Source organism: Rhinopithecus roxellana, chromosome 8 (assembly GCF_007565055.1).
Source record: "Rhinopithecus roxellana isolate Shanxi Qingling chromosome 8, ASM756505v1, whole genome shotgun sequence".
Lineage (NCBI taxonomy): Eukaryota > Metazoa > Chordata > Mammalia > Primates > Cercopithecidae > Rhinopithecus > Rhinopithecus roxellana.
Genome location: NC_044556.1, coordinates 42,610,582 through 42,628,910, shown reverse-complemented (window position 1 = coordinate 42,628,910; position 18,329 = coordinate 42,610,582). Strand labels below are relative to the sequence as shown.

The window sequence follows — 18,329 nt, the reverse complement described above, 5'->3', positions numbered from 1 at the left end:
GCTCGCTGGCCCCCCCAGCCGCCGGAAGCCGCGCGCCCCTCCTCCTCCTCCTTCTGGGCGGCCCCGCCTCCGTCCCCCTCACGTGACTTCCCTGCTCTAGCCTCCTCCACGTGATCTCTCCGTCTTTCCCGCCCCCCGGTTCTCGCCTGCCACCCTCCACATGTGACCCGGGGTCTGGGGCTTGCCTCTGTGAGCGCCTCTGTGCGTGTTTGCGTACGTCGTGCGTGCTTGCGCGCGGCGCCCCTTTGCCGGCGCTCCCCTCTCACGTGACCCGGCGCCGCGTGCTCCCAGGGGCTACCCGCGCAGAACGCTGTTTCCTGCCTCGGGCCCCGCTTCCCCCGCCCCCGAGCCGTGGCGAGCGTGCCGGGCGCTCCATGGACAGAGAAGAAAGAAGTGCGGTCTTCGCCGTGCAGTCTTTATCCTGCGCCCCCATGCTAGTCTTCGGCGCAGGATACCGGAGCCTCTGCTCCCCGTGGGGGTGGGCATGCGGCGTCTTCATACTGAGGGGTGTGTGGTCGGGGTAGAAGCCGGGGACCGGAATGCAAGTGGCGGGGATTCTCGTCCCAGCCCTTTCTCTGATGGCGTTTTGTGACCTTGGGTTAACCACTTTCCCGCCAAGTCTCAGTTTCCTCATCTGTACAATGGCTCTCATGAGGATGATGCCTGTTTTTCCTATTTCCAGGGAGGGATTCGATTAGAGGACACCATAAAATGAGGAATGATAATAGATCACTGTCGGTTATGTACAAGTGTTAGTCAGTATCTGGCCTTTCGCGCTTTTCAGACCCCATGGGTCTGGACGAGGTTGGGGGAAGGACAGCATGGGCTTCCTCTACGGAGTCATGGAAGGGTGCTGACTCGGGTGGACCCCATTACCCTTCGTAGGCCTAAATGGCTAATACCTTGTCGCAGTGGTCCTGGCAGTTGCCGGAGTAGGTAGTGCCTCCGGACTCTCGCTAGGTGGCACTATCACAAAGGACAAAGCTGGCTGAAGCTACAGAAATCCCGAGCTGGCGTTCGTTTGCCAAGGGCAGGTGTTGTTAGCCTGTGGTAAGGCCTGGTCATTTCTGCTGGGCCAACTCAGCCCTTACACCACTACCACTGGCCGGATTGCCCGCTTTCTCTCCCACTTGGACTAAAATAAGCTAGCCTTTGCTGAAAGACTCTTCAGTTGCCTCTGCAGAGGCCTCCTTTGGTCAAGTTGGGGTATGGATATTTAAAGATGATTACGGTTACGGTCTGCTCCTGGTCTTCCTGGGGCCATTTGTCTGGTTTGGGTAGCCTGAACAGTTCATTACATGTTGACTTTGTGTCTGTGTGTACAAGCTGAAAGCATAAAAGGCTGTGGTAGGAATTCCTGTTTATTATTTCCTGAGCGAAGGTGTTTTGCAAATCTTAAAATATATATATATATTTTAAGATTATATAAATATATATATATATATTTTAAGACAGGGTCTTGCTACCTCGCCCAGGCTGGAGTGCAGGGGCACAATCTCAGCTCACTGCAGGTTCGACCTCCTCAAGGAGACCTCAAGCTATCCTCCCACCTCAGCCTCCCAAGTAGCTGGGATTACAGGTGCGTGCTACCACAGCTGGCTAATTTTTGTATTTTTTTTGTAGAAAGGGGTCTTGGTATGTTGTCCAGGCTGGTCTCAAACTCCTGGGCTCAAGTGATCTGCCCATCTCGGCCTCCCAAAGTGCTGGGATTACAGATGTGAGCCACTGTGCCCAGGTACAAATATTTTTAAATCTCCCAACAACATTGCAAGGTAAGTATTTTTACCTCTATTTACAACTGGGGGAAAGGAGTCACTCTGCAAGAAGATACAGCCTGTAAACAGAGTTTCTAAGCCTGTCTCCAAAGTCCATGCCCTTGTACCCGACTCTGCCTTTTTTAGTGGTTTGAAACCCAGCTCTGCCAACTACTAATGATGTGACTATGGGGAAATTACTTAGCTTGTTTGTGCCTCAGTTTTCACATCTGTAAAATGGAGATCATAATAGTACCGACTTGTTAGGAGGATTATGTAAGAACACACGTAAAGTGCATAAAATAGTGCCCGTGGTAAGAACTCAAACATTTTTTTAAAAATCGGGGCTCAGCATGGCTTGTGTCTAGTGAACGGAGAGAAGGGTAGGAGGTAAGTCCAGTGAAGAAAGCAGGGGCTAGATTATGGAGACAACAGTACATTGTTTGGGTTTTATTCAAAGCACAATGGGAAACCCCTGGAGGATTTTAAGCAGGAAGTGGCATGAGCTGATTTAAAAATTTAAAAGATGGCCTCTTGTGTTGGCTTCCGCTTGTAATCCCAGCGCTTTGGGAGGCCAAGGCGGGTGGATAACGAGGTCAGGAGATCGAGACCTTTCTGGCTGACACGGTGAAATTCCGTCTCTTAAACAAAATACAAAAAATTAGCCGGGCGTGGTGGCGGGCACCTGTAGTCCAGCTACTCCAGAGGCTGAGGCAGGAGAATGGCTTAACCTGGGAGGCAGAGCTTGCAGTGAGCCGAGATTGCGCCACTGCACCCCAGCCTGGGTGACAGAGGAAGACTCCGTCTCAAAAACAAAAACAAATTTAAAAGATCACTCTGGCTGTTCTGTGGAAAATGGATTGTAGGGATTTTTTTTTTCTCCAAAAAATCATTCATTACAGGTGCCCATATTTGGAGTAGAGTGAGCAACCTCCTTTGACTTGCTCCCTGAGCATAGAATTCTGTCATTGACTCAACAAATTATGTCCTGAGCACTTGGTCTTTGCAGGAATTGTAGAGGGCACTGGGGATGCAGAGATAAAGAAGATGATGGCCCCTGTGGGAACATGATTTGTGGTACAGAGGAGAGGCTCCTAACATGACAGCTCCTACTCATTACTTTTGTTGTATTCTTGCTCCAGCCCTTAGGAGCACGCAGTGATGGATGAAGTGAAGCCAGATCTCACTGACAGTAATACAATATGATGAACACAATAATAGGGATCAAGAAGGGGAAGGGCCTTGAAGGGCGATATTATTAATAGGATTAACTCCCAAAAAAGAATTCGAAAGTAAGAGTTTCTTAGGTGGAATGGGAGAACATTCTGAAAGAACTAGGCCCTAAAGTAGAAGGAGGTTGGGAAGAAAGGTCTAAAACAAAGAAAATGACTTAAGAAGGGGGCTGGTATGGTGGCTCACGCCTGTAATCCCAACACTGTGGGAGGCAGCTGAGGTGGGCAGATCACATGAGGCCAGGAGTTTGAGACCAGCCTGGCCAACGTGGTGAAACCCCATCTCTACTAAAAATACAACAATTAGTCGGGCATGGTGGCGGGGTACCTGTAGTCTCAGCTACTCGGGAGTCTGAGGCTCGAAAAACACTTGAACGCAGGAGGCGGACGTTGCAGCGAGCCAAGGAGCCAAGATGGTGCCACTACACTCCAGCCTGGGTGACAGTGAGACTCTGTGACTCAAAATAAATAAATAAATAAATAAATAAATAAATAAATAAAGGAGGGAAAGGGACAAGGAGGGAGCTCAGCATAGGCAAGAGTTGTAGAGGTGTTGGTCATTGGTGCTATCGCCTGAGATCCCAGGGTAACCCTGATAGCCTGGTAGTATCAATGCTTCTGAAAGTCAGTTTAGCAATTAATATTAAAAACACGTTAAAACTTTAACCCAGCAATTACACTTGGAAAGAAAAGGCATGTGCACAAATTTGCCTAAAAGGGAACACTATGTACCTGTGAAAAATAGTTATCAAAAATACTTATTGGTATGGAGAGTTGTTTGAGAAATAGTAAATGAAAAAAGATTAGACTGAAGTGAGCTGAAGATTTAAAAAAATTAAAAAAGAAAGGTGGTTACAAAGCTATATTACAGTGTGCTCCATTAACAAAAATATGTGATTTAGTTATGTACCCATCAGAAATGTATATATAGTCATGTGTCAGTTAATGATGGGATACATTCTGAGAAATGTGTCTCGGTGGCTTTTTGTTGTGTAAGTGTCATAGAGTGTACCTAGATGGTGTAGCCTACACACCTAGCCTATAGGGTCTAACAGCTCCTAGGCTACAAACCTATACTGCATGTTATACTCTACTGAATACAGTCGCTGCATCCCCCGTGCCCACCAGAATTCCTGCAATTACTGTAGGCAGTTGAAACACAATAGTATGTATTCGTGTATCTATCTAAACACAGGAAAGGTACAGCAAAAATACAGTGTTACAATTTTATGGGGGCCACCTTTGTATATTGCAATCTGTTGTTGACTGAGAAGTCATTACATGGTACATGACTATATTTGTATATCAAAAGTATGAAAAAGAGTGTTCACAGCAGTATTATTTTTCAATAGCCCAAATAGGAAACAACCAAAATATCCATCAGTGGTGAAATTGATAAATGATAGTATATTCATACAGCAATGAAGGTGAATTAACTACAACTATATTCAGCAGTGTTCACGATTCTCACTAACATGTTTTTTAAAAAAAACAGACACAGAACGGGCACGATAGCTCACACCTGTAATCCCAGCACTTTGGAAGGCCGAGGCAGGTGGATCATCTGAGGTCAGGAGTTTGAGACCAACCTGACCAACATGGTGAAACCCTGTCTCTACTAAAAATACAAAAAATTACCTGGGTGTGGTGGCACATGCCTGTAATCCCAGCTACTCAGGAGGCTGAGGCAGGAGAATTGCTTGAACCCAGGAGGTAGAGGTTGCAGTGAGCCCAGATCACGCCATTGTACTCCAGCCTGGGCAACAAGACCAAACGCAAACACACACACACACACACACACACACACACACACACACAAAAGATTATGATTCCATTTATAAAAAGTTCCGCAGGCAAAGTTGATCTCTGCTATTAGAAGACAGGACAGTAGTTATTTATTTTACCTTCAGTCATTTTTTTTAAATTGTGGTAAAATACACATAAAATCTGCTACTTTAAGTATTTTAAAGTGTACGACTCAGTGGCATTCAGTGCATTCACAAATTGTATAACCATTACCACTGTCTAGTTCCAGGTAGGTAGTCACCACTCCCCATTCCTCCCTCCTCCCAAAATGTTAGTTTTTGTTTTTTTTTTTTTTGAGATGGAGTCTTGCTCTGTCGCCAAGGCTGGAGTGCAGTGGTGCGATCTTGGCTCACTGCAAGCTCCGCCTCCCGGGTTAACGCCGTTCTCCTGCCTCAGCCTCCTGAGTAGCTGGGACTACAGGTGCCTGCCACTACGCCCAGCTAATTTTTTTGTATTTTTAGTAGAGACAGGGTTTCACTGTGTTAGCCAGGATGGTCTCGATCTCCTGACCTTGTGATCCACCGGCCTCAGCCTCCCAAAGTGCTGAGATTACAGGCGTAAGCCACCGCGCCCAGCCCCAAGGTGTTACTTTTGAAGAAGAGAGAAGAACTACTGGAAGGGTCATCGTGGGGACTTCTGGGTATTAGTTATGTGTGTTCCTTAAAAAAAAAAAAAAAATCTAAATGGTGGCTATATGGCTGTGTTTATGTCGTGAAAAATTAGCTATATACTTTATATACTTTGCTGTATGAATGTTATATCTAAGTACATATAGATAAATTTGGAGGGGTGTGTGTGTGTGAAATATTGCTAACACTGATTTTTTTCCTGGGAGGTAGGAGTATGAATCCATTTTGTACTTACTATGTTTTGCTAACTTGTTTTCCAATTGGTATTCATGAATACATGTATTACTTTTGTAATAAAAATTTTAAAATTTAAAACATCTTTTTTTTTTTTTTTTTGAGACAGAGTTTAATTCTGTTGCCCAGGCTGGGAGTGCAGTGGTGCAGTCTTGGCTCACTGCAACCTCTGCCTCCCAGGTTCAAGCAGTTCTTCCTGCCTCAGCCTCCCGAGTGTCTGGGATTACAGGTGTGCGCCACCACACCAGGCTAATTTTTGTATTTTTCAGTAGAGGTTTTACAATGTTGGCCAGGCTGGTCTTGAATTCTTGACCTCAGGTGATCTGCCTCGGCCCCCTAAGTGCCAAGATTACAGGCGTGAGCTACCATACTCAGTCTAAAACACCTTAAATAAAGGACAATAACATTGATTTTAAGCCTTTTTTTCCACCTTTTTTTTTTTTTTTTTGAGACAAGGTCTGGCTCTGTTGCCCAGGCTGGTTTCGGTGACACAATCTCGGCTCACTGCAATCACCTCCACCTCCAGGGCTCACAAATATCCTCCCTCTTCAGCCTCCCAAGTAGCTGGGACTACAGGCACATGCCACCACACCTGGCTAATTGTTTTAATTTTTTTGTAGAAACAGGGTTTCACCATGTTGCCCATGCTGATCTTGAACTCTTGAGCTCAGTCCATCCACCTGCCTCAGCCTCCCAAAGTACTGGGATTACAGGCGTGAGCCACCGCTTTCCACCAATTTTAAGCCTTTCAAGAGAAAACATTCCTTATCATCAGAGACAATGGGAATGTCTCACCAAAACTTTGCCCAATTATTATTTAGCCTCAGGATTGATACTTCTACGTCTGTTCATCACCCTCTGTGGTTCTGGACCTGTCCACTCTTCCTGGCTGCCTTTCTTCTTGGTGGGTATGGAAGGAGTATGTGTGGCAGAGATGAGGAAGGAGGGTGTTTCAGCCCTGCTTAGACATGGAGTGGTTGTGCTCAGAAGACTCACTCCTTGCCAGGCTGGAAGTAAACTTGAAGCAAAAGCTGGGGGATTTGAGAAGAGAAGGTAGACTGGCCTGGAAGTTGCATCAGGAAAAGCCAGAGGCTTTAAGCAAGCAAATAACCCCCCAGTTTGTCATCCCATAAACAAGCAACCATTACAGAAAGAGATTTTTGTAAGAGAAGACTTTCACAGCCTTCCTCAATCATTCTGCATCCACCAAAACTCCCTGTATCTCAGGAGTTTGGAATACCTTTAAGTCATCCTTGTCTTAATGACTTTCTCACCTTTCAAATCTCAATTTTCATCTTCATCCCTTGTAGGTTCTTAGGCACTATTAACCTCTTCCTCTGTGCTTCCATAGCACTTTCTTTATATGTCTGTTAGAACAGCCACCACATTCTATAATAATTTGCTGCCAAACTGTGATCTCCTTAATAGCTGGGACTAAGTCTTTTTGATCACTGCATTCTCAACACATATGGTCCAAAACACACATGTGGTTTCCTGGCAAACCACATATACCTAACAAATGTTGATCTAAATTGTTGGAAGATCTTCTTCCCACCCTCTATCTTTTCCTTAAGCAGAGAGACTACACACACATTCCTTCCCTTTTCCTTAAGGTTTTTCTTCAGTCCTTTTCTTTGTTCCAAGATTTCTTTAATTTTTAAGAGATGATTGTGCGTTTACACATGCACATGTCCCAGAGCAAGTGGTGCAGATTTACGCCCATTTCCATGTGCATCATTGGGTCTGTAGTCCTCCTCCAGTCCTCTTCTAGAACTTTTCTGCTTCTTCCCTTAATTCCACAACCTGGGGACATGGTAAATACATTGTTTTTAGCTGAGCTTTTATTTATTTATTTGTTTAGTTTTTGAAATGGGGTCTTGCTTCATTGCCCAGGCTGGAGTGCAGTGGCGCCATCACACCCCAACCTGCAGCCCCGACCTCCCTGGCTTAAGTGATCCTCCTACCTCAGCTTCTTGAGTAGCTGGGACTATAGGCACACACCATCATGCCCGACTAATTTTTAAACTTTTTGTACACACATGATCCCATTATGTTGCCCAGGCTAGTTTCAAATGCCTGTGCTCAAGTGATCCTTCTGCCTCAGCCTTAGAAAGTGCTGAGATTATGGGCTTGAGTCACCTCTCCTGGCCCCTAGCTGAGCTTTTAGAGAGGAATTTTCCCTACACATTAAAAAGTGTCAGTCCAGTACTAGCCCTTTTCCTTACCTGTTGAGCCCTCAGGCACTGTGTTGATTCATAATCTAGAGAGGCAGCCACTGCCTCAGGTGGATTCATTTATTCATTGGACATGCTCTGGAAACATATAACAAGGTATCTGATCTAGTTCTTGGTCAAGCACAGCTTCCTTGAGGAACTGACATTCCCGCCAAATGCTCAAAGTTAAGTAGAAGGTGATTAGGGGGAACATGGGTTATAACAAAGCCAAAGAGAGCTATGCATTTAAGTCCCTGAAGTGTGGGGGATGGCACGGATAAAATGTTCAAGGATCCTGAAGACCTTGCCAGTAGTTAGAATGTGGAGCTGCGGGTGGAGTGACCCAGATGAGGTTGAAGTAAGCAGGGACAGAACAGGACAGAGCCTTACTGTATGATAAGTCTGCGTTAGTCAGGAATCTTTTGGTTGAAAGTGACAACAAACCCACTGAAGGAAAAAGAGGGGCTAGGAGTTCAGGTTCTCATCCTTGGTCTCCTTTGTGTTAGCTTCTCTCTTGGTCAGGCCTCTGTGAGTGGTCTCTGATCTCCCTAGTCACACAGAAGCCAACAGCTAGAGTCAAGAGAAGGGGGTGAGGAAGGCCGATGAATAGGGGCTACTTGTCTTTCCACTCTTACCCTCAAGGCTACCTTCTTTGCAGGCAAGTCTAGACCTCCTCAGGTAGACCCTCAGTGGGTGGGCAGGAAGCTTAGCCTTTTAGGGACTTCAGGGAAGTAGAGAAGGCGACAAGTGAGGGGATGCTGTTCCAAGACTCCAAAGCTGTTTGCTTTCTTAAAAATAGCAAACCCACAGCCCCCTATCTCTTTAAGGGCCTAAACGCATTTTCTCTGCTGTATCCTCAGCCTACCTGGGGAGCAGGATCATTTGGGTTTGGTAAGAGAAAAAAGAAGGGCAAAAACCCCGAAAACTCCTCCTGTCTCCCGACCCTCGTTCTGGCCCTCTGGCCCTCAGTGCTAAGCAGGCCCTGACCCACTTGTCTTACTCCTGCTGCTGCTTCCCGGCGTGTCTCGCGTCCCTTCTCCGACCACGCTCCAGGTCCTGCCCCAACTTTAGGACTTCAGAACTCCACCGTGCCGTGGAGGGACAGCCCTTCTTCTACCTCACGTACACCCTACCCGGGCAGAACCAATCGAACACTATCCCACCCAGGGACCCCCCCTTTTTTTTCTGGGAACCAGCGTTTCCGCCTCCGGGGCGCAGACTCCTCCCCCTCACCGTCCCAATTGTATTGCCTGGAAGAGCAGCCGGAAAAGCCTCCGCCTGCTCAGGCCGGGATAGGCGAGAAGCTGGTTTCTCCTCGCAGCTGGCTCCCTGAGCCCCAGGAACCACCGCGGCGCCCGGCACCACCTGGGCCCAGCTCCAGGCGGGCGCGGCTTCAGCACCACGGACAGCGCCCCGCCCGCGGCCCTCCCTCCGGCGGCGCGCTCCAGCCGGTGTAGGCGAGGTAGCGAGCTATGCCCGCGGCATGGCCCGGCGCTGCGGCCCCGTGGCGCTGCTCCTTGGCTTCGGCCTCCTCCGGCTGTGCTCAGGTAAGGGAAAAACGGGCACTGGCCAGGTTCTCCTACCCCAGCCAACGGCCCAAGACTCGGCGTGCTCTGACTCACCTCTGCTAGGCCGGAAGGTGGAAGAAGGGATTCCCTAGAGGTGGGGGAGTCTGCTGGGGGTTAGGGGAGAGACCCCGGGACTGCAGAGAGCACCTGGGAGGCTGGACTGGGAAGGAGACAATACTCGAAGGAGTAAGTGAAGCAAAAAAGAGATGGAAACCTGGCCAGCGGTGGTAGGGGTGATGCAGGCACAGAGAGCAAGGAGGCAGGGGATCTCCCCAGGTGTTCTGGGGTGGCAGGAGGGCCGGCTCTGAGGGCGCTAAGATGCCATCTGACTTTTTGTGAAACATTATCTCAAGAAAGGTACCTGGTCCAGCACCCCTCCCTGGGCTCCCCATCGTTTCCCATCCCCCACATTGGGCTCCAGATTCTCGTCACCCCACAGGGGCAGAGAAGGGGAGAGAAGGGAACGGACTTTTCAACCCTATTGTAGGTGGAACAGGAGACTTGGAAGGGAAGAAGCTCTGCCAGGCTGAGGACTAGGAAGGAACTCTCTGAGGGGATGGGAAGGGGTGTGTTCGTGCAGAGTTGCAGAGGGAGGTGCACTGTGGGGAGGGGCAGGCACAAAAGGAATGCACAACCGAATGAGCTTTCCACACCTACAGGCCACCTCTGGGGGTGGGCTGCTGTGTGTGTGAAACTTGGGGCTAGATATATGCCTGACCCACAGCTTAGGCAGCCCAGCTATTCCACTCCAACTCAGTGCCTTTAGGGAGAGGGGAGGATGGCGTCGTGACCACAGTCACGTGTCATTATGTGAGGTACATAATGCCATTTGCACATGTAAATGGTGAACGGAAACAGTTATTTGTGTCCCAACACACATATGCTTTCTCCTTCTCAATCAGCAGGAGAAAGGGTGTGTGCTGTGGGACACAAATAACTGGGACAAATAACTGTTCCCTTTCACCGCCCTGCAAAACCTCCCTTGAGTCATAGGTATTTGCTGGGGAAACCACGGAAGCAGAAATCTCAAACTGCCCTCTGAGACTTTGGGGGAAGAGCTGGTCTCCACGAATCCTTGCAGAGTGGGTTCTTAGTCTCAAGGCATCTCTGTGGGGCTGTCTGGACTCCTTGGTCAGTGGTCTCAGAGAGGGGCTTTTCTACGAAGAAGTTAATCTGGGGCCTCCCTGGGGGTAATCTAAGCATTTTGCAGTATCCTTAGGGATGTAGGCAGATACTGGTTGGGCCTGGATTGTCCCATTTGCCTGGGGAGGGTGGGATGTTGGATGGGTTCTCCTTGCCTGCTTACTTTCTTCCTGCCTTTCCCCTGCCCAGGCGTGTGGGGTACAGACACAGAGGAGCGGCTGGTGGAGCATCTCCTGGATCCTTCCCGCTACAACAAGCTTATCCGCCCAGCCACCAATGGCTCTGAGCTGGTCACAGTACAGCTCATGGTATCACTGGCCCAGCTCATCAGTGTGGTGAGTGGAGGTCCCAGACTCTCTGCCCAGCTACTGAAGTCAGCCCCGCCAAAATGTGTTAATGCTTGTGTGCTTCCTCCTCTGGTGTTTCCAAGGCTTGGGGAGGTGTGAGAGGGACCCTGGGTGGTGGCAGTGAGCCCACAGGCTGAGGGGCCTTCTCGGCAGCCTCTCTTCCTCCCTGCAGCATGAGCGGGAGCAGATCATGACCACCAATGTCTGGCTGACCCAGGTAAGCATAAGTGCTCTCTTCTACCCACACTCCTGGCCTTCTGTCTCTTCCTTTTCCCCCATGTGCTTTTTTCTTTCTTAATCTCTCAAAAGAGGCAGAAAGGTATAGAGTTTGGAGTCCTAAATAATTGGATTTAAATTGTGGCACTCACCAGCTTTGTGACTTTAAACATATTAAACTCTCCAAGATTCATCTTCTCATTTGTAAATGTAGATTCTAATACTGTACTTTGGCCTAGCTGTGCAAATTAAATAAGACAGTACCGTATGAGCTACACTTGATGGGCAGAGAAGTCACTGTGGGGAAGAGGCTGGCTTTTAAAAGCTCCCTCAAGCCATATGGGCCCCCTCTAGTTCATTTCCTTAACCTTGAGCCCCTCCCAGGGCAGAAGTTGGTACTGCCTCCTTCTCTCATTTCCCAGGAGTGGGAAGATTATCGCCTCACCTGGAAACCTGAAGAGTTTGACAATATGAAGAAAGTTCGGCTCCCTTCCAAACACATCTGGCTCCCAGATGTGGTCCTGTACAACAAGTAGGAGCAATGGGAAGGTTGGGGGAGACCACTGGAGGGCTCAGGGAGGGAAGGGGTTATGGGGAAGATAAGAGAAATTAACTTATGCTGTGGGAGGGGAGGGACTTATAATAGATATGCAGTCACTACCTAGACAGACAGACCCAGACCAGTGAGGTACAGTGTGGACAGCCAAGGTGACCTGGGCAGTGACCAGCCCACTCCCAGCCAGTTAGGACTCCCAGTATGTATTTGATGATGTGGTGGGGATACAAACAAGTATTGACAGCCCCCAGTGCCTCAACTGATTCAGGAACAGGCTTTCCTGGAAGCCTGGGAAGGATCAAAGAACTTTAATGTCCCAGTTTCTCCTCCAGGTTCTATCCTGTCTCCTGCAATAATCCATCTCATCTCTAAGGTACAAAGCCACCTTCCTCAACTGATGGGACCATGCCCTGTCCCCTTCCATTGCTTGGGGCTCCTCACACTGGCCTCCTGGCTCCCCCAACTTCTCTACCCTCATGAAGATCAACCAGCTTATACAATATGTGACAAGTAGCAGACGTGTCCCCTCCCTCCACCCACCACTCCTTTCTACCTGCGAGGTATTACACAGGCCTTCTGACCAGGACACTTCTTCTAGTTACTAACCACCCCCTCCCACATCCTCTTCTTGCTCAATTCCTGCTCCATCTCTCTATACTCCTGGATGGTTACTCTCAGACCTAGGTGTCCCCTCCCCATGTCTCCCTCTGGTTTTGCTCTCCTCCAACTAGGGGCTGGGTTGATGGGTAGGGAGGAAGGAACGCTTAGGCCAGGGCTGACTGTGCCCTTCCTTTGGCAGTGCTGACGGCATGTACGAGGTCTCCTTCTATTCCAATGCCGTGGTCTCCTATGACGGCAGCATCTTCTGGTTGCCACCTGCCATCTACAAGAGCGCATGCAAGATTGAAGTAAAGCACTTCCCATTTGACCAGCAGAACTGCACCATGAAGTTCCGTTCGTGGACCTACGACCGCACGGAGATCGACCTGGTGCTGAAGAGTGACGTGGCCAGCCTGGACGACTTCACACCTAGTGGTGAGTGGGACATCGTGGCGCTGCCGGGCCGGCGCAACGAGAACCCCGACGACTCCACGTACGTGGACATCACGTATGACTTCATCATTCGCCGCAAGCCGCTCTTCTACACCATCAACCTCATCATCCCCTGTGTGCTCATCACCTCACTAGCCATCCTTGTCTTCTACCTGCCATCCGACTGCGGCGAGAAGATGACGTTGTGCATCTCAGTGCTGCTGGCGCTCACGGTCTTCCTGCTGCTCATCTCCAAGATCGTGCCTCCCACCTCCCTCGACGTGCCGCTCGTCGGCAAGTACCTCATGTTCACCATGGTGCTTGTCACCTTCTCCATCGTCACCAGCGTGTGTGTGCTCAACGTGCACCACCGCTCGCCCACCACGCACACCATGGCGCCCTGGGTGAAGGTTGTCTTCCTGGAGAAGCTGCCCGCGCTGCTCTTCATGCAGCAGCCACGCCACCATTGCGCCCGCCAGCGCCTGCGCCTGCGGCGACGTCAGCGTGAGCGCGAGGGCGCCGGAGCCCTCCTCTTCCGCGAAGCCACTGGGGCCGACTCCTGCACGTGCTTCGTCAACCGCGCATCCGTGCAGGGCTTGGCTGGGGCCTTCGGGGCTGAGTCTGCACCGGTGGCGGGCCCGGGGCGCTCAGGGGAGCCGTGTGGCTGTGGCCTCCGGGAGGCGGTGGACGGCGTGCGCTTCATCGCAGACCACATGCGGAGCGAGGACGACGACCAGAGCGTGAGTGCCGCAGGCTGGGACCCCAGGCGTGAGATACGGGGTCTGCCAGGGCCCGGGTGTCTGGAAAGCAGCGGCGTTCTGTAGACATGCAGACCTAGTAGGAGTGTAGGAGACAGAAATGTGAGTCAGGCCTGTGTTGCAGGTCTGGGCGTTGGCTAGGGCCCTTCTGGGTTGGCTTCCGGGAGATGGTGCGGCCTAAATTGGGGTTGGTGGAGGATGACCTTGCTGCTTCCTGAGGGCTAGCACCCAGGGCAAAATGCCTGAGCTGGGCATCGTTATATGGGTAGGGAGGCCTGAAACATGAGGAGGCCCTTTAGGGTTGGCAGCCAGCCTGTGGCCGTGACCCCGAGAGTACCTCCCTGCTGCTTGCATGCCCACATCCAAGTTGTTAACCTGCAGTTCTTAGCACCAGTGGAGATGAGTCCTCTGTGCACCCCAGGGCAGGAGGGGGTAAAATTGAGGACAGTAGGAATTGTGTGTGTTGGGGGAGGGGTGGCGTTGGTGGCAGGGTTAGAGATTCCAGGAGCCTGCTTGTGGCGGAGAGGATGGAGTCCCAAATCAATAGCCCTGCTCTTCTGAGTCCCAGGGGATGGCCTCCTGAAATATTTATGGAGATTGGGGTGGGTGAAGGAGAGGGCTCGTGGCCCCTTCCCCGGGCTTTCTGCACACCCGGTTTTTGGCTTCTTCTACAGGGTTCCCTGAGAGCTTCCTTGAGACTGAATCAAGAGTTGAGGGGAGATATGATAGGCTGACATCCACCCTCGCCCCCCGCACTTTGGGCAGGGGCCAGACCCACCTTGTGGTCAGTCTCTGGCTACCTGGCTGGTTCCAGGCTGAGACTCAGCTGTTGCCATAGTGAGTGGCCAGGTTTCCTCTGGGCCAGCTGCCATTTTGGCTGGGGGATGAGGAAGGGCACTGCAGTGTGGGCCTCAGAGATCTGTTTCCCTGGACAGCAGGAGATGGGTTGGAGCTGAAGCTTGGGCCAGGGAGCATCTTTACAATCTTGATGGAAGAAGAGGGAGGCAAACACTAGAGGAGACGGGGTGGGAACCTTAGAGCCAGCTGAGGCCAAGTGGAGATGCTGGGATTCAGGGACTCAGCAGGCTGCGGTTACCGCCTCCACCTCTCCTGCTGCAGTCACGCATGTATTGTGCATTTATTGAGCTAGGTGCGGAGGATGCGGTGACCTACTTGGATGCTTCACAGGCACCTCAAACTCAACATGCTCAAAACTGAGTATTTGGTCTACATCCTAACCACCAACTTGCTCCTCCACCAGTCTTTAGTACATGGCATCACCATTCACTCAATGGCTCAGACTGAAAACTCGGAGTGATCCTTGACCCTGTCCTTTCTCACCTCCCTCTCTGTCCAAGTCATCAGAAGTCTTGTCCTGTCACAACCCCAAAGTAATTCTCGGCTTCATCCACTTTTCAGCATCTCCATGCTAACACCCTGGTTCTAGGACATCATCAGCTCTTGCCTGGTCTAGGGCAAGAGTCTCCTAATAGTCTCCCTGTTTCAGCTCCTGTGCTCCTGCATCCAAACAATGTCTCCCTCTCAGCTCATGCCTTTCCCTCCTTGCCCAGGTCACTGGTCACTGACTTATCTTTTATTTATATATTTATTTATTTATTTTATTGATACAAAGTTTTGCTTTTATTGCCCAGGCTGGAGTGCAATCGTATGACCTCGGCTCACTGCAACCTCTGTCTCCTGGGTTCAAGCGATTCTCCTGCCTCAGCCTCCAGAGTAGCTGGGATTACAGGTTCCCGCCACCACACCCAGCTAATTTTTTTGTATTTTTAGTAGAGACGGGTTTTACCATGTTGGTCAGGCTGGTCTCAAACCCCTGACCTCAGGTGATCCACCTGCCTCAGCCTCCCAAAGTGGAGGGATTACAGGCATGAGCCACTGCGCCCGGCCTGGCTTATCTTAAGCAAACCAAGCTCTTTTGTGGCCTCAGGACCTTTGCATGCATCGGCCCCTCTGCCTGAGATGCCCTGTTTTTTTCCTTTAAAAAATTATTACAATTATTAACTTTCACTCTACTATTTGAGAGTAAATTGTAGACACTGTGACCCTTTATCCCAAATAATTTAGTGTGTCTCTCCTAACAGGGACACTCTCTTGCATAACCCAGGTTCGGTCATCAACTTCTGGAAATCTGGAACAGTTCCTCACCTTTGTCTTTCATGGCATAAACATTTGTAAAGGGTCCAGGCGGGCTGAATGTCCCTGCGTTTGGGTTTGTCTAATTGTTTCTTTATTCAACTTTTTCCTCATGCAGCTGGTTCTCTCTCACTCATCAGACCTTGGTTTAAATCTCACCTCCTCAAAAAGGCATTCCCAGACCACACTCCAAATGATACGTTCTCCTCTTCTTTATCTCAGTCCTTTGTTTGCCAGTGTGGAATTTTTAAATTTGTGCTTATTTTTGCTCCGCCTCCCTCAGTAGACTGGAAACCACTGGATGTGTTTCTGTTGTTCGTTTGCATCCCCAGTGTGTAGCATGGTGCCAGGTATATAACAGGCACAGTTGCTACGCGAATGAGTTCTTCAGCTGCTGACTAAATAAAGATGTTCAGTGGCTGTCTCCCCACCCTGAGCTGGCCGGGCTCCAGATGAACACGTGCACAAAGGCCCAGACTCAGGCAGGAATGGAGCAGCTCTGAGGAGACGCTGGCCCTTTGTGCAAGCCTTGTGACTGGCTCTCAAACCCACAGACAGGATTACCTTTTTGACTGATTTGTTCACATCTGGGACCTGGTCCTCACCCTCTGGGGACTGTGGTGTGGTTGGATGGGGCTCATTGTGTGATCATAAAAGGAGCCAGGCCGGCTGAGACAGCCATTTACTCACTAAAGCATCAGCCATTTACTCAACACTCTGTGTTCCAGATGCTGAGATGACAAAGATGAATCGGGGTCCTTGTTGTTTGGGGACTTGTAGCTTAGTAGGGAGACAGGCATGCAAATTGAAACAATACAGTACAGTAAATATACTGTGATGGAGACATGTACACAGTGCAGAGGGAACCCAGAGTAGCCAATAGTTCATGATGATCTGGGGGTCAAGGCAGCCTTCAGAGGTGATGTTTGATTTGGGCTTTGAAGGATATGTAGGAGTATACCAGGTAGAGAAAGGGAGCTCGGGATTTCCAGACATAAAAGAAACCCAAAGACACAGAGACCTGGGAAGACACACTGGGGTTTGGTAGGGCTATGTTATGGGGTGGGAGAAGGAGGAGATAGGCTCGTATTTGTCATGGGTGGGTCTTGATTCCAGACTTGGGAGTTTGCATGGGCCCTGAAGGCAGTGGGGCCACGGGAGGCTTTTACTAAGATCAGAGCCATGCTTCAGCAAGGTCATTCTGGGATCACGGCAGGAGAGGAGTGCTGTGTGTGTCTGCGTGGTGGGACCTGTTTATACATGTTTGCCTCCCATCCTGCATCATGTGACCTGGGCCTCCTCCGTCTCCTTCATCCAGGTAAGGGAGGACTGGAAGTACGTCGCCATGGTGATCGACCGCCTCTTCCTCTGGATCTTTGTCTTTGTTTGTGTCTTTGGCACCATTGGCATGTTCCTGCAGCCTCTCTTCCAGAACTACACCACCACCACCTTCCTCCACTCAGACCACTCAGCCCCCAGCTCCAAGTGAGGCCCTTCCTCTTCTCGATGCTCCTTCACCCCGCCACCCTCTGCTGCACAGTAGTGTTGGGTGGAGGATGGACGAGTGAGCTATCAAGAAGAGGGGTGCCGCCCCCACAGATCCATCCTTTTGCTTCATCTGGAGCCCCTCCTCCCTCACACCTCCATCCACACACAGCAGCTCCAACCTGGAGGCTGGACCAGCTGCTTTCTGTTTTGGCTGCTCTCCTCCTCTTGTACCAGCCCAGACAATAGTGTTGATGGGGGAGCAAGGCTGCTGAGAAGTGGAAGACAGGGATGGCAGAGCCATCTACCTTGAGGAGAGAGTGATGGGCAAGGGGCCAGGAAGGGGACAGGATCGTCTGCTGCCTCCAAGTCATGGGAGAAGAGGAGTATAGGACAAGGGGTGGAAGGGCAGGAGCTCAGACCGCACCAGGCTGGCCTGACACAATGGTAGCTCTGAAGGGAGGGGAAGAGGAGAGAGGCCTGGGTGTGACCTGCCACCTGCCACTACTTGAGTGGACAGCAGCTGGACTGGGTGGGCCCCATAGTGGTCAGCTGTTCCTGCCCAGTAGGTTTAGCCTGGCCCCATTGTCACAGACCCCTGGGGGAGGCTTCCAGATCAGTCCCACAGCCCCTTGCTTCTAAGGGGTCCAGATACCTGCCCCAGATCCTCTTTCCCCACTGAAGAAATCTGCACCCTCTGGACTTTCCTCTCCTTCCTTACTTTTTCAGGCTCAAGGTGTGGTGGGCAAGGCTGAGTATTAGGGGAGCTTCTAAGTTCTGAATCTTTGGGTGACCTGCTTGGAGTCTCAGGTCCAAATACTTGAACTCTGTGAGAAGTCCAAGTTCATGGGCTTTTGGAACTGGAAGAACTTTGTATAGCCATGGATTCCAACATGAGCCATGCTGCAGATGAAGAAACTGACCCACATGGTGATTCAAGCCCAGGTGGGTCTCTGACTCTTCCTCCCTGCCCTGAGATCCATCTGAGTGCCCTGTTTTTTCCTCCACTTTGAACTGACTGGTTACTCGAAGGAAGTGAACTAAGGATGTTAGCTTTAAGCCAGCCCAGCCTCTCTGCCCACAGCAGAACTGAGGTGAATAGCTGGAACTCTGCTACATCCGTGCTGCTCCAGTCTGTTCTGCTCGTGGCTCCATCCTTCTGGCTGTTACTCTTCCTCTTTCCCCTCCCAACCAAACCTGAG

The 18,329-nt window shown here is 50.4% G+C and overlaps 1 protein-coding gene across 1 annotated transcript; it reads left to right on the top strand.

Annotated features, from left to right (window-relative positions):
• The first annotated feature begins 9,351 nt into the window (after positions 1–9,351).
• Positions 9,352–17,178, top strand: CHRNB2 (cholinergic receptor nicotinic beta 2 subunit). Its single transcript, XM_010364687.2, has 6 exons — positions 9,352–9,415; positions 10,769–10,914; positions 11,099–11,143; positions 11,565–11,674; positions 12,498–13,470; positions 16,961–17,178. The coding sequence occupies exons 1-6, from the start codon at positions 9,352–9,354 to the stop codon at positions 17,129–17,131; spliced, it is 1,509 nt and encodes a 502-aa protein (XP_010362989.1). The 3' UTR covers positions 17,132–17,178.
• The last annotated feature ends 1,151 nt before the right edge of the window (positions 17,179–18,329 follow it).

Bases quoted from the DNA above. Each gene is read 5' to 3' on its own strand.
- CHRNB2 (XM_010364687.2), top strand. From the start codon at position 9,352: ATGGCCCGGCGCTGCGGCCCCGTGGCGCTGCTCCTTGGCTTCGGCCTC. The intron at 9,416-10,768 runs GTAAGGGAAAAA...TCCCCTGCCCAG, and splicing joins CCTCCTCCGGCTGTGCTCAG to GCGTGTGGGGTACAGACACA. The intron at 13,471-16,960 runs GTGAGTGCCGCA...TCCTTCATCCAG, and splicing joins GCGAGGACGACGACCAGAGC to GTAAGGGAGGACTGGAAGTA.